Source organism: Hylaeus volcanicus, chromosome 4, assembly GCF_026283585.1.
Source record: "Hylaeus volcanicus isolate JK05 chromosome 4, UHH_iyHylVolc1.0_haploid, whole genome shotgun sequence".
Classification (NCBI taxonomy): Eukaryota; Metazoa; Arthropoda; class Insecta; order Hymenoptera; family Colletidae; genus Hylaeus; species Hylaeus volcanicus.
In genome coordinates, this window is record NC_071979.1 from 16,416,149 (window position 1) to 16,431,620 (window position 15,472).

Sequence of the window (15,472 nt, forward strand, 5' to 3'; positions counted from 1 at the left end):
AGAGTAGAAGAATGCAAACAGATCTCGCATGAGTGCTCGAAGAAAGTGGAACATCATTCCGAAAAGGAAGAAGAAGTATCCTCAAAGAAAGAAATAGTACATCAATCCGAGAAGAAGGAAGAATTGAAATCGAAGGAAGAAGATACGAAAATTGTGAAAAGTCAGGAAGAAGAATCGATCGAAAAAGAAAGTATTAACACTAAAGATAATACTAAAGGTTCGAGCGATAATGAAAGTAAAATCGTGAAGGGACTCTAGACGTAAACATATTGTCTCCGCGAACAGTGTTTAATTGTAACAATTATTACTGCGAAATTGTTTACGAGTACTTTCTGCATTCTATATTTCATATATACGGTGATAGAAGGTAAATGCAAGTAGGCAATATTTTAGATTTCTGTGAATTCAATTAAATATATTTGCCGCAAGTATTGTACTGAGTACAGTTCAATGTTATTGATGTAAAAATAAATCTTTCATTCCTTCTTGTATACTAGTTAAGTAATTTAAAAGTAAATGTAATGTGACTGTAATTATACAAATTGTGGTTTTAAGATTGAATTGGTTGCTTATTAATTAAGTAGCTAGGGCTTCCTACCTTCCTACCATAAAACTATTTGTCCCAGTCGGAACTGAATCAATTGTCTGTTCAAGATCACTAAACAGCGTTGCAGCGGAGATGCAAAATTCTTAATTCGATCAAAACTCGGGTGAAGAAAAAAACTTTCTTATTTGTTGTTGAATGAATACAAATTGAAGTTAGTGATACATTTCACGTAAATGCTTAATCGACTTAACATCGTGAATAAATCGCTGTTCGTTTATGTTGTTTTTACAGTATGGTTGGATCATTAAGGAAGGAAAGTGGTTTCAAGTGATACTTGTTTTCATTTTATTTAATAGCTTTATTCACAATTGGTTACAAAGTATGATTCTCAATGCCTATGAATGTGGCATAAGTTAAAGGACGCCAAGTGAAGGTGGAAGACTTAATGAATTATTGTTTTAATATTACTATATATATATATCTTAATTTTGTATCCTTTTAAGAGAGGTAAGTCATTCAATGCAATGCAAAAACAAATAGCAAAGGAAGGAATGTAGAAAATGAAAGAAAATAACTAGTTTATTCCCACTTTATATAGCCATTGAAAATTAGCATACTTATTAGTTATCAAAATTTTTGTTAACAAGTAGTGAATGTGATAAATACTTGCGGTGAAGTATTCCCGTGGAAATTAACTGTACATTCATCTAGATTAAGATTCCGTGACTTACCTGAAACAAAACAAAAATCGAGTTAGTAGTATATCAATAAAAAACAATAATTTTGGCTCCACTTAAAATTTGTACGTATACATATATATTGTATGTATATTATAAATGTGTAACATTTTAGGAACTGCATTACCCAAGATATCTTGATCGTATTTACAATTATTACACTTAGTCAAAAAGTGGTAGTTTGTGGTTCGCGCAGCAACTATTGATAACTGGCACGATGAAAGTACAAATAATATTTCTATTTTTAAATATTTAAATGTTTGAAGTAAAGTATAATTAATAATCTTTCATTTTTCTTTTCTATCTTACTCTCAAGAGAATATGTTTATTGTCAATAAATTGTTGGAGGTTCAAACAAATTAACGTTGCAACTTTAACTCATGTGGTTAGTTAATGAAACATCGAAAAATAGCAATTACTGTTACAGTTAATACGAAAAATAGTCAGAAATAAGCAATAATTGAGGAAAGGTGCAAGTATGTTGTTTTACAACTTCGATACATTATTATACACTCTTAAAAGAATACAGTTGATAATCATATATGTATGAAAAAATAGAAATATTCTTCCTTGTAAATAATGACTTGCGAACTCATTCATCCTTTTGTAAGTTATGAGCCTAGCGCATCATCTGCTAATTGCGTTGCAAAAGAATTATGTTCAAAACAGTTATCTTTTAATATGAATACATTAAGTGTGATAAAGCTAGAGTTATCATTGAAAAATTATCATTGAAAAAATATTACGGAACACATTTAAAGTAAATGGATGAAACTGAAAAGATAGAAACGTAATGTTGCCGAAACACCACATTTTGTAGCAGCTGTTCACTTTGTAGAAGTGATATTGACGATACAAGAGACCATATTTAAAGACCTCTTGATGCTCTCCACAAATTATCTAAATTAGATGCTGATATAAAATTATAAATAAAGATATAGTATTAATATTGTTGTTATGTGGTCTACCAAACACTTTTTAGAATTTTACATGTGCTTATAAGTTCTAAGATAAGTTAATTGAAATAGATATACTAAAAATTTAGGTTATTGGGAAAAGTGATGCCCGTAAGAATAGTATTACAGATTAGATACCAACTGCAACAACTACATTACATAAATACAACTTGCGATATATTTCAAAAAATTTCCATAATCAAAGAGTTAAAGAATTTTATATTAATAAAAAGTGTAACTTCTATATAACTTGAACAAAAAAATTACCAAGAAGGTGAACACGGTAAAAGTGAATTAAAAATAGAAATAAATTAATTGAAAAATAAATATATAAAAGAATTTATAAGAAAAAAGCTTGATAGCGAATAAAAATTAACTGATGATAAAATTGACAACTGGCTTGGAAATGATAAGATGCAACCATTTCTGTTAATTTTTCAATATGGTTTTAAAAAGTTCTTGTTCACTCATTCATGAATTGAATTTTTTACTAGTGTAAACAAATAAAAGAAACATGCGATGGTTAAACTAAATAAAAAACATAAACTTCAGTTTTTTTCATGACTGTTCAACTATATACGACCCTTTCAAAATTTTAACGACTGTATTATGCGAATCTATAGTAATTCTAGTCTTATTTTTGGAGACCTATGTTATTCCTTGTTATTCCTCATTATTTTTCCTCAGTTAAAGTATCATAAGAGTAACATTTACTAGCAGCCATTATAGGTATGGTGTGTCAAATAATTTTCTTTCCTCTCTTTAACAGTAACAATAATCTTACAATGTACAGAAAGAAAAACCTAAGTTTAAAGAAAATTATCTTATACTCTTAGCCATTGTGATAAGTATATAATAACTCACGATAAACCATAGTCCGCTTCGTTGTGCTACCCGGAATGAAAGTGGCAAAGTCGATCTCTTAAATTCCTTATTCAAATTCTTAACGACGTAATTTCAACTGACGTAAAAGTCTATAAAGTGTTTATTGGAAATGATCATTTGAATTTTTTTAGAAATTTGCAAGAAGACGTCACAAGTAACAAACACATAAAAATTAAATAGATACAAAATTTCCAACAAACAACATTGTCATCCATGAAGACTAAGTGAACACCTGCATATTAATTTCCTACAATATTTAAACAGTTTGACGTGCACGTGTAACGGTTACTTTAATACAATTTCTTGCAACGATAGAAAAACAGTTACATACGTAAAAACGTAATTTATAATCCAGGTGTTTAAACTGTTAGGTAAGTACAGTACACCTTTCTACGTTAAATAGAATACAATAGATAATGTTTGAGAAATTACTCCTGCTCATGACAATTATATTATTTGCAATCATCTGGCACGTGGCCTCTCGGAGTATATAAACTGGCCTGTGAACTGCACTAGCCATGACTTTGCATACTCATTCAGTGCAAAGATGAAGTGTGTTCTGTTATTAATCGTCATTTTCGCAGCCGCGGCTTACGCCCGACATCTACCTCAGTCACAACATCATGGTCACCATGGTCAAAAGGCTGTATTGAAATTCCATCACTACCATGGCCACCACAAACATCACGACCATCCTACTCACCATAAAGGGGTAAGTCCACATATGAGATATATTTGAAACTACCCACACAATATGCAATCATACTGAAAATGAACTCATGCTGCAAGGTATAGTGGCATGTACGTCTATTTCGATCTTATCAGATACTACTCTTATACATAGTAAATTCACCAACATAACTTCATTTCAACTTTGAAACGTAGTTCAAAGATCACTGTTTTACTTTGACACCAAACAATTAATGTTTTATCCTATAGCGGAGAACATTATAAGCAACATTATAGGCAAGAAAATCTCAACTGAAAATCCATTTCTTATTGAATAACGAAACCTACATATGAATTCAAATGGATGATTCAAACAGAGGAAAATTTATCTGAATATATCTATCTATCTATCTATCTATTTGGGCTTATTTTGAGTTACTAGAGATAAAAAGAAAGACTTTTAAACACCTTCCACCCATAAATATAAAAATAGAGCTTAATTACAAAAATTAAATAAGAATTACATCAATATTCGGCAGACTTTTCCAGACTTAACCTGTAACTTGGCAATTTTCAATGAGATTAATACTATATGTATATTTGTGTGAAATGAAGTTTCAACCAAAATGCGAGAAAACAACAAAATTAAATACGAATGAACCATAAAATTAGAATGAACAACAAAGTATTAGACAAACTTGATAAGTTCAATGGTGTATTTCCAGGTCTCAAACAATAAAAATAGTGACGAAAATTTCGAAAATCAATGGGCCAAAAACGAAGAGCAAGAACACCATTCAGCTCACGTTGGAGGAACTCACGAATCATCGTCCGTAAAACAATCTCAATCGGAGAACAAAGTTACACAATCCTCAAGTACACACAACAGTCACACTCATGAATCGAAAACAGCAGTATCCGAATCCAAATCCTCACACCAGGAAAGCAAATCAGTAGGACGAAAGAGCAGCCAACGTCGAAGCCAGGCACGAGCTCAAGAGCAACAACAATCTCAATCTGAAAGGCAACAACAGCACTCTGTGTCGGTAAGCAAGGGAAGCTCACACTCCAGTGGAAAGAGCAGCCAAAGTCAAAGCCAGGCTCAAGCACAACAACAAGAACAATCTCAACAACAACAACAAGCTCAGCAACAACAACAATCTCAAGCTGAAAGCCAACAACAGGACTCTATATCGGCAAGCAAGGGAAGCTCAGCCTCCAGTCAAAGCCAGGCCCAAGCTCAACAGCAACAACAATCTCAAGCTCAAAGCCAACAAGAAGACTCTGTGTCCGTAAGCAAGGGAAGCTCGGCCTCCAGTCAAAGCCAGGCCCAAGCTCAACAGCAACAACAATCTCAAGCTCAAAGCCAACAAGAAGACTCTGTGTCCGTAAGCAAGGGAAGCTCAGCCTCCAGTCAAAGCCAGGCCCAAGCTCAACAGCAACAACAATCTCAAGCTGAAAGCCAACAACAGGACTCTATATCGGCAAGCAAGGGAAGCTCACACTCCAGTCAAAGCCAGGCACAAGCTCAACAGCAACAACAATCTCAAGCTCAAAGCCAGGAACAGGACTCTTTGTCGGCAAGCAAGGGAAGCTCAGCCTCCAGTCAAAGCCAGGCCCAAGCTCAACAGCAACAACAATCTCAAGCTCAAAGCCAGGAACAGGACTCTTTGTCGGTAAGCAGGGGAAGCTCATCCTCCAATGAAAAAAGCAGCCAGATGCAACGGCAAGAACAAGAAGCTGAACAGGAAGAGGACTCAGAATTGTCTGAGTCTAGCTCCGTAAGTCATGGTGGCAAATCAAGTGCAAGAAGAAGCCACTCATCACACGAACGTCATACTTCTAAAGGAAAACATTCAGAGTCTTCACACAAAGTGGAATCACATTCAAGTCATTCTTCCAGTCATTCCGAACATGGATATCACTCAACTGAAGTTGAATCTGATCAGGAAAAGTCGGTTGTTGGCGTAGACAAGAAATGGAAAAGGCCAGCCTTGAAACTTAAATTGAGTGAAAAACATTTGTCGCTTAACAAAATCAAAGTTCACTAAGTAGCAATGTGATGGATTTATAGAATGAATTCTTATTTTATGGATTACAGCATTTTTACACTGACCGGCTTATATGTAAGGAATACGTTAGATGATGTAATGTTCAACGATATGTTGATACTGATTATTACGATTATTTATATATTTCGTAATTTGCTAGATTTGCAGTAGATGTTAGTATAATGTAATAGATTTAGCTGTGCAACGCTTTGTAATAAATTGAAATTGATATATTTACAGCCATAGTTTATTGGTTTTATTTGGTAGATCCATTTAGATGCTCCATTCTTGTTGACATTATATGGAAAACGTTGTTCTAGTGCCAGAACCGAGGTCCTAGTATAGATCGTTTTTCAAATTGTTATGCTATAATAACATTCGCTGCAATACGGGGAAGGCTGAAGCTTTCTGCGAAAACACGTCTACCTATATTGTCGTACAGCAAGTGAGAACCACAAATATGTTAATGTCAAACTTTTCCTATTCCATTTATTGTGGGTCCCTGTATTGCGGATTCTGGAATTCTCCTGTAAGAAGTTGGAGGTCCATAGCGTTACGTATGTGACGATCGTCGTTCTAACGTGTAAACTTTCCGTTGACATTGAAGGCGTTATCGAATCGATGTTCGCATTTTACATTTTCCCTGTGGCTTTGTTCACTCGCCTGTCACTTCGATCCGATTTTCGCGTCTGTAAAGCTGTGACTATATTTTTTCTATTCCTATCGACGCGCACCGACTGTCTGACCGGATAATTAAACGGAACGGACCGACCTCCTACTAATGCCGAGCAAAATGGAACAATTGTCTTTATACATAGTTGAACGCATAGTACCAGTTTATCTAACACTCAGTAATGTTCAGATGTGTCGGTTGGTATATCGTATACAGATTGTCCCTAAACTCGCATATGAGCCGGAAATGGGGGATAGCTGAGACGATTCTGAACAACAATTTCCTTTGCAATAATGTCGGGGGGGGGGGGGGGGCTTCATTTTTTAATTATTAACGAAAAACACCGACCAATTACAGCTCTCGATTAGCGCGCGATCAGCTGCAAGAACATAAGCTCGAGCCAGGACTGGCTGGTTGCGCGTAGCCAGCTCAGCGCACGCTAATCGGCCGCTGTGATTGGTCGGTGTTTTTCGTTAATAATTCAATAATTAAGTCCCCACCGACATTTTTGCAAAGGAAATTGTTGTTCAGAATCTTCTCAGCTACACTCCATTTCCGGCTCCTACAAGAGTTTTGGAACACCCTGTATATGTGACATCTATTCGACACACCACCCAACGCAGAATACAGTAGTGGAGTCCGTGAGCACATTAAATACAAATCCTCTCGTAGATAACGGATTTAATAAGTACCCTACTGAGAACAACATTTCGACTTTAAGCTTTCATGTCGCGAGGCAGAGTAGTCGGGGTTAAGTAGTTGGACATGTGGGAAGATGGCCCGTAATCGCCATCATTACCATAGCATTTCTACAACAACAAAAAAAAAAAAAAAAAGTAACAACGGGTCGGTGAAAAAGTCAAGCGACGTTCTAACTGCCGCTACCTTCGAACGGCGAATAAATCGAGTAATGTAAATTCAACCGTCGCCAATTTTCATACATCTCTCGGTATTCGCTGTCCACATTTTTGCTCCGTCTCAAGGAATTTCTTTTTCCCGCGGAGCCACCGGTATTTGCACGAGGCTCCGAAGTAGACTCTCGGTTCGTTTACGATCATTTGACTCCGACGACTTCTCCGGCCGGGTATAGGGCGTCGCGTTTTATCGCCACGCTGTATCTACACAGTGAAAATTAACGTCGGTTTAAACACCCGACATGTTATACCTCGTTATCTGCGAATCATAAAAGCGCGTCCAACCCAGCCGCGTCTTTTACTTCGGCAGCGTCAACTTGCACGTAAATTCTCTACTTTCTACTGTAACGGATCGGACGGAATGTTTTGGCTCGTTCATTGATTTTAATAAGAGTTACACCAATAGTGAGCAGAATTCTTATCAAGTTTTTATATAATTACAAAATTCGAATTTGGAATAAGAGATATACAGTATATTTTGATCGTTTTATTGTGATCAAGTTTTATTGTGATTTATAACTATTTTTGGATAAACTTTCATTCAAATAGTAGACGACGTATAAAATTCCTGTAAAATTAATATTTTGAATTCTGATGTTTTGTTTTCTTTCTATACTAGCGTAACTCGTCTACTAACAAGAGGTTCCAAGTTTGGAGGGTTCGACGAAACCCGGTGGCGTGGAAGAGTCACGTTGACAAATGAGCTATAAGTAGCCTAATCGAGTCTCCGACTCCCCAGAGCACGAGCAAGGGAGCAGGAAGGGCTGATAGCCCACCCGCATTCGAACGTCACACTTGACAAATGGCCGCTGACGATTAAATCAATCCACAAGATATGCTCGTTCTTGTCCAACGACGCGTCACGTCTCGTAGCGTTTACGCTGTTCTCGGCGTGGTAATAAACTTCGCAGAAAACGCCACGAAATCCCTTTAGTCCGACCTTTCGTCTATCTGTTATTCAATTATGGCACTTTTTGTGAATCTAGGCAAAATGTACCAGTACTCGTCAAGTTACAAAATTTGTTTGTACCTGAGATTTAAAAATAGAAATATTTTCTTTTTTCTGAGAAACTTAACCCATTCCTGTTCAGTTCACTCAACCAAGACTCAGAGCATAACATCTTTGGAACACAGAAATTAACCCTGGATCTTAATATTAAACTGAAAGTGCTGAAAGTGTCGATAGCAGGGCCATTGTCGACCACTTACGTTCATCACCCAGCGATTGGTTGTCGCGTTTGGCTCCGCAAAGGTTCCGTTCCGTTTTCCATCGACAATTTCAACCGACCACTTGATTCAATCGATTAACCGGTTGTACCTTCGTCGAGAGTCTGATAATTATACTAAAACGTGCTGGAGCGATCATTCGGTTAATCGTCGTGCTCGCGAGAAACGAAACTCCTCGAAGGACTTCGAGTTCCTTTCTAGTCGATAACTTGTGCGTTTTCCTCGATAATCTCCTTTTACGCAGTCAGCTTAACATAGTCCAGAGACAGGGGTTGTCGGTCATAAAACGTTGAAAAAGCAATTTCACCTCACCTTGAGTTTTGTTGACGGTAATTAGCCAGTCTGTGGGCGTACGAATCGCAGATGGACGTTAATCGACAAAGTAACTGCTTCCCTTCAGACTTAATTGCACGTTACGTCGGACACCTAACGAAAATCGAACTACAACTGGAAGCTTTTCGCGTTCCCACAATATCCCACAATACTTTTCTTTGGGATTAAGAATAAATTGACGCGACGGGACCACGACTCGTCGACCCTCAGTGTTTCCATTAAGGGACTCGCCCAATCTGCAGCCGTAAAAATCAGGTCGCGCTTGAGATTTATTTTTATAAAATTAATTGATATATCGTAGTTGCTTTGTTCTGTTTATTATCGTCGATGGAGTGTATGAAATGATTTTATTTCGACCTTTACGATTGTGTCTTTTATTGTAAAAATAGATACCTAATCATTGTAATGGCAACTATGAAACTTTTTTATTATTAACTTTTTTGTTGTAAAACTTTTATCATCATATTTCCAACATTTTTCTGATTAAAATGAGACCTAACACGACGTAATTCGTAACATATTTACTTGTAACAACTTATCATATCGTAGAACACTAACTAAAAAAAGATAGATGCTAAATATCATCCGAATTATATCGTGTTTCGTCTCATTTTAATCAGATAAATGACAGGAACGTGATGGTAAAAGTTTTACAACAAAGAAGTTAATAATAAAAAAGTTGTATCGTTGCATTACATTGTTTCACCGACATACATACGTCGGTGTTTTCACTCCGTCCTACTCTTTAGTCGCTGTCCTTGTCTACGTTCGACGTATATCCCCAATGGTGGGGCTGGTTTCTGTGCACTTATTCTGGACAAATTTGTGCGACTAATGAGACATTACTGTAGTTTGGAAACTTTGATGGTTCTAAATTTGTGTAATGCTTCGTGTAGTTTCGTTCTGTTTTAATATGGCGACTTGTTTAGGCAAAAATCTCAATATTTTGTGAGGTCAAAATGGAATCCGTAGATGTTTCGTTATAAAATACAATAGAGCGTCAATAATATTAGCTCGGACAGTTTGTTGAGGTTAAATACACGGTTTAACTTGGAGAAATATTTGAGCTCATCCTAATCTAGGTTTCTAATCAATAAAACTATTTTTAATACCACCATAACCTTAAATTGCTTTACAAAAGTCGATCAGTCTAAAAATATCTTCTCTATTTGAAATCGCTTAGTGCAACATGTTCAGTAATATTTCCATCGATACAAATCCATAAAATAGAATGCAACTTTCAATTTAAACGAACTCGCAATGCTGGGAATTGTCAACAACATATATATACGTAGCGAATAAATGAAAAGTATACATCGATTCTAAATCCGATATTTACAATGATATCGACAGTCTATATGGATGAATAAAATTAAACAAATATCGATGATAAAAGTGTGGAGTGATATTTCAATACTCATAACGCATTTAAAAATTCCGAACCGACAAAGACTTTAAAAGCTTCCATTGTATTAACTTGCAAACGGATTCATTGCATTGCGCTTTGTAATACGAGTCTTTGATATGCATTTTATTAATTACACGATCGCGTTAGAAAATTTAATCAAAATTTTGGAACAAGTTTAAACAGTGACTTTTACGTTAAAACTCTCTTTATTCGCATTATCATGAAGCAATCAACAGTACAATTTATTTTTTATACTGGATTCATTACAAATACATATCGCATAAGAGTGGCTCACTGGCTTCTGAGAGCAAGCTACATAAATTAGTGTTGAAAAGTGTCCGTACAAACATCGAGTTGGGTATCGACTTCTAAATTTGAATTATAACATTGGTAAAGAATAGGTCCGCGTCAGGTAAATCGACTCAGAGAATACAAGCGTCTTCCAACACCAGAACGGAGACAATCCGAGAAGAATGTATCTAAACTGAATTTCGGAGAGATTCCCTGCAATGATACTCCAAGCAAATTGTTTTATAACGCTAAAAGATTGTGACCAGAATGTACTTCTGTCCGTGTCACCGTGATGCAGTCCCGAGTCCAATCTATTTTTCGCAAAAGGTTCATTTCAAACGTCGCGTGCTAATGGGATATTCGTCGACCTTTGTTTCGTTCTTTCGCAGACGAATCCGCAAACGAGTCCCGGTGACGCGAAACACGTGCGGGGGATATAAATGAGAGGAGCTCGAGGTTGTTCGCCTTCTTGGTCGCGACCAAATTCCGGTTAAGACATCGCGAGGGGCTTCCCTCCAGTTTAAACGATACCCGCGGTGAGGGTGGATAGACGTGTCTGGCTTCGCGTCTACCCACCTCCAGACTCGTAAAATCGATATTTTACCGTCGCTGCACAGTTTTTCTCTCTTTGACGAACTTAGACAAATCGACACAACAACGTGGAACGGAATAATTATAGAAATTATACAAACATCGAACATTTCTTCGACCTTAAAAAATAAAATAATTACTCTTAGAGTTCAATTCAAATGTTAACTATTGAAATTTCTTCAAAATAAAGTTACGAATAGCGCGTGGAATGTTTTGAATTTAATCAACTTATAAAGACCCTGGTTTATAGGAAAATTTGTACCACGATGGAAGGAAGGAGCGACTAGGAAGGAGCAGATATAGAAATTATGAAACTTCCATCGACGGTGTACTTTCAAAGTATAGTTTGTCCCGTAAAATATTCATGATTCGTAAATGGACCTGCAGCGTTAATTAAGTAAAAAATTTTGATCCAGCTTCGTTTTTGCCAAGTTAAACGAAATTACTCGTTGAAATTGGATTCAATATTTCGCTCAACTACGTCGTACAATGTTGAATAGCCTGTATGCAAAACACAGGCAATGAATACCGAATTACTTCAAAGTTCAATTATGTACTCGATGGAGCTACGATCCGTTCAAGGAATTTCACTGTTAATCATTTTTTAACTGTGATGCCAGGGAAACTTGACGCGTTTCGAAAATACCACTGCATACTTAATTACTCAGAAACTCAAAATCACGTATTCAATCAATCCGCTCGCAAAGGATTTCGGGTACGAAACTTTTCCCCTTTTTCGTTTCAATCCCAATCTCTTTCCGCGATACGACCGTTCACACAATCGATCGTACCAGTTTCATCCTTGGGGAACAAAGGGCGTTTCTTGCCATCCAGAGATCTGAACTTTGGATTCCAGACTGTGCAATATTAGAGTAGATTCGACTTGAAGCAACAAATTCACGGTGACGATGGCCCCGAAGCACGGAATCTTTAATTACACACGATTTCAGGACGTGTCTGACCATTGCTCGTTATATCTACTTGCAGGGATAGGAAAGTATTATTATTTGAAGTACGGCTGGTAGCAAGGTATTGTTGCAAAGCTATTCAACTATATATTGATCAATAACTGTTTATGTGAATAAATAGAGACGGGCAATTGTTGGTCATTGACAAGAAAAGAAACGAATTGTTTGGAAGTTGATGCACTCATGATTTTAACACTGCAACTAGCGATAGCCAATAGATGCCTGTTTAAGATACTAAAATATATTTTTAATTGAAGGGAGTTGGGGCAAAAGAGCTTATGAATATTTATCAAAAACCACTGTTAATAGACGAGTAATTTTAAAAAGAAATTATAAATACAACGATCAAAATGACGCCCATTTGTCCTATGTTTGAGTATTGTGGATACGTTTGCGTCATTATTATTAAAGTTACTTTTTCCCTTATTCGTTTTCTGCGAATTCCAGACTCTCTTCGCGATGCGACCGTTGGCGTAATCGATCCCTCGGATCGCGTCGGTTTCATCCCTAGGGAACAAAGGGCGTTTCTTGCCATCCAGCGATCTGAAACTTCGATTCCAGTTCGCAGAATTTCCAGGTAGGTCCGAGTGACGCAACAAATTCGCGCTAGCGATGACCCGGAAGCACGGAAGCTTTAATTACTTTCACACGGTATACACGCGTGTTCGCCAACTTCGTCGGTCGGATACATTGCAATTTCCGGAACGAGGTTTCGGCTGCGGAACCGTTTCTCCGTGCTACGGCCGATTGGAAAGCCTGTGGCGAACCTTGCCCCGGGAACAACGAGCTGTAATTTGCACGTAAATCGACGCGTATTTCCCAGCCAGCTGGCCGTCTACGTCATTCCCAACCCAAGGTGGAATTGAAAAAGAGGCGTTCTTCCATTTCGAAAATCGAAACGCGTACCTCCCGGTCCCTTCGGGCTCGGCTCCGTCGTCGATCGATACAATCATCAGGGGATCTATTGCGGATCTCAAGATCCGATTCCCCGCTTTGTTTCAATTGCCATCGTCGAGTATCAAAGGGAGCTCGTCCACGAACGCGTTTCTTCGCGCGATAGATAAGATAGACCACGATTTAATAGAGGAACTTTGGGCAAACTCGGACGTTCCGTTTCTGACGAAACTTTCTCAGCCTCTTGGGAGATTTCTGTACGTGGAAATTGGGGGCGTAGTTCTGCTTTCTGATCAAATTTTGAGGAAAATCGGACTTGATTATTTTGTTATGGATATCTTGGGTAACTTGGAAATTCTACATCTGATGAAACTTTGTTAGCTCGCTGAGAAGTTCTATGCATACCAATTCCTTATATAGACGCCTCATAAATATCTTTTTAGACACCTCGATAATCGGGAAACTCTATTTCTGATTAAACTTTGTTAACTCACCGAGAAGATCCACAGAAACGTAAAGCTATTTTCTGATCAAATTTTGTTCAAATTCGCACAAGCTCTTTTCACCGAGAATGCTAAGAATTACGTACCATACTAGTTTTTCTGTAAGTATAATGTTCCTACCAACCGTCCATAGCTATGGAAATATTTGACGCGGCGCGACGTGTGAGCTCGTGACTCTACGATCTCCAAAAGATATAATGCCTTCACCCAGCGAATATTAAGTTTTGTTTGGGGTCATTGCACCAGAGAACGAGGGCGGTGTTACTGTTTCAGGAGTTCCGCTTTAAGGGATGCAAAAAGGCCGTTGGAATCTCGGTTTCCAGACACACGCTCTCGCGTAGATGAATACCTGCGCAGCTTAGTGGCGCAGGTACATAGATACAGGTATGCAGCGGCGGTGCACCGACACAAATCGTACACAGACCTTTGGATGGCTCTTCGTCATCCGTGCCTGGTCTTTTGTCAGAATAAACCTTCGCATCTCTTTGGGATGATTTGGCTTCGCCGGCGCGATTTTTCCGCGGTCTCTAATGGAAAAAAATTTACAGCTGCCCGCAAAAGCATCCGCCCACGCATTCACGTAACATACTTTACGCATCTAATTTTTATTAAAATCACCATTTTTATATACCCTGTATGATATCAGGTTTAACTACATATATTCAGTAGCATAAAAGTAAATACCTTTGATGAAAACTTTCTTTGGAGATTAGCTATGAATTCGTTTGTATCGAGATTTTGTGACTCACCTGAAACAAAAAGGAAAAACTAAGTTAGTCAATTTCAGGTTTAGATTATTAATTAACACCATTAAAGTATTTAACCCTTTCAAACCTGAATTATTTGTTGTTCTTGTATTAATGTAATTTAATTTTTAAGGGTAACTTGGACTAAAATTAGTATGGAAAAAATCAAAGAAGAAATTCCACTAATGCAGTGTTCGAGGGAAACTGGTCTTCCTTCATGTGCATAAATAAAGACATCCGCCTTAAACGATAGTATCGATGATTTTTAAATTTTGTGTCTTCAATTGTGGATGCCAGGTCTGAAAGAGTTAACCAATAGCATATCGTAAAGTGGTGTAACAATCTCGTCCCTCATAATTTCAAGAGGGAGTATTCTGATAGAAGGATATCCCAAAGGTTTGCTAATATTTAAATTACCCAAAACTGTTTTGATACCCCAATCTCTTTTTTCTCAAAAGTTAATGGATACGTTTGGCTAACATTGCACGTACGATTTTCACAGGTGAGACCTATATACCAATTTTATCGAAATAAAGGAGTGCCATTACCAACGGCCCCTTCTTTTAAGATCGCCCGGAGCGAATACATTCAACCGGAACGAACGGCGATCAAACTTTGCTTAATTAGAGCGGGAAACATCGGCGATGCATATTCAATTTCTTCCAGGAGATGTAATTAGAAGTCGGGGCTCGCTGATGAACTTAAAACAAACTCGTTACCTCAGGAGTCGACCGTTTCGATTCTGAATATAACTCGTAAGTATGCGGCGCGAGGAGCAATTATATTCCGACGAGTTACCATTCAACTTTTTCCGCCTTTCCGCCTCGCGATTTAAATACCGAGTCAATTAATTCCCGCAAGTTCATTAACTTCGTCGGGAGGAATAATTAAATTCGTTCTCGAATATGCTTTGTACAGGGAAACAAACGCGTTCGCGCAGCGCTTTCACCCGTTACGAAAATAAACACAATATCGGGGACAAACATAGCTACGAGTTTGAAGGGTACACGGGATTGTTTCGATCGTCGCTTCGACTCGATACGCACTGAGTACAATCTCGCTCGTCGTTTACGCTCTTT

At 37.6% G+C, this 15,472-nt stretch overlaps 2 protein-coding genes across 4 annotated transcripts in view; one reads left to right on the plus strand and one right to left on the minus strand.

Annotated features, from left to right (window-relative positions):
- The window catches only part of LOC128876009 (fat-like cadherin-related tumor suppressor homolog), a 506,666-nt gene that overhangs the window by 347,794 nt on the left and 143,400 nt on the right, over nucleotides 1-15,472 (minus strand). The gene's annotated exons all lie outside the window — the stretch shown is intronic.
- LOC128876012 (putative uncharacterized protein DDB_G0271606) lies at nucleotides 3,663-6,090 on the plus strand. Its single transcript, XM_054122093.1, has 2 exons — nucleotides 3,663-3,837; nucleotides 4,520-6,090. The coding sequence occupies exons 1-2, from the start codon at nucleotides 3,673-3,675 to the stop codon at nucleotides 5,843-5,845; spliced, it is 1,491 nt and encodes a 496-aa protein (XP_053978068.1). The 5' UTR covers nucleotides 3,663-3,672; the 3' UTR covers nucleotides 5,846-6,090.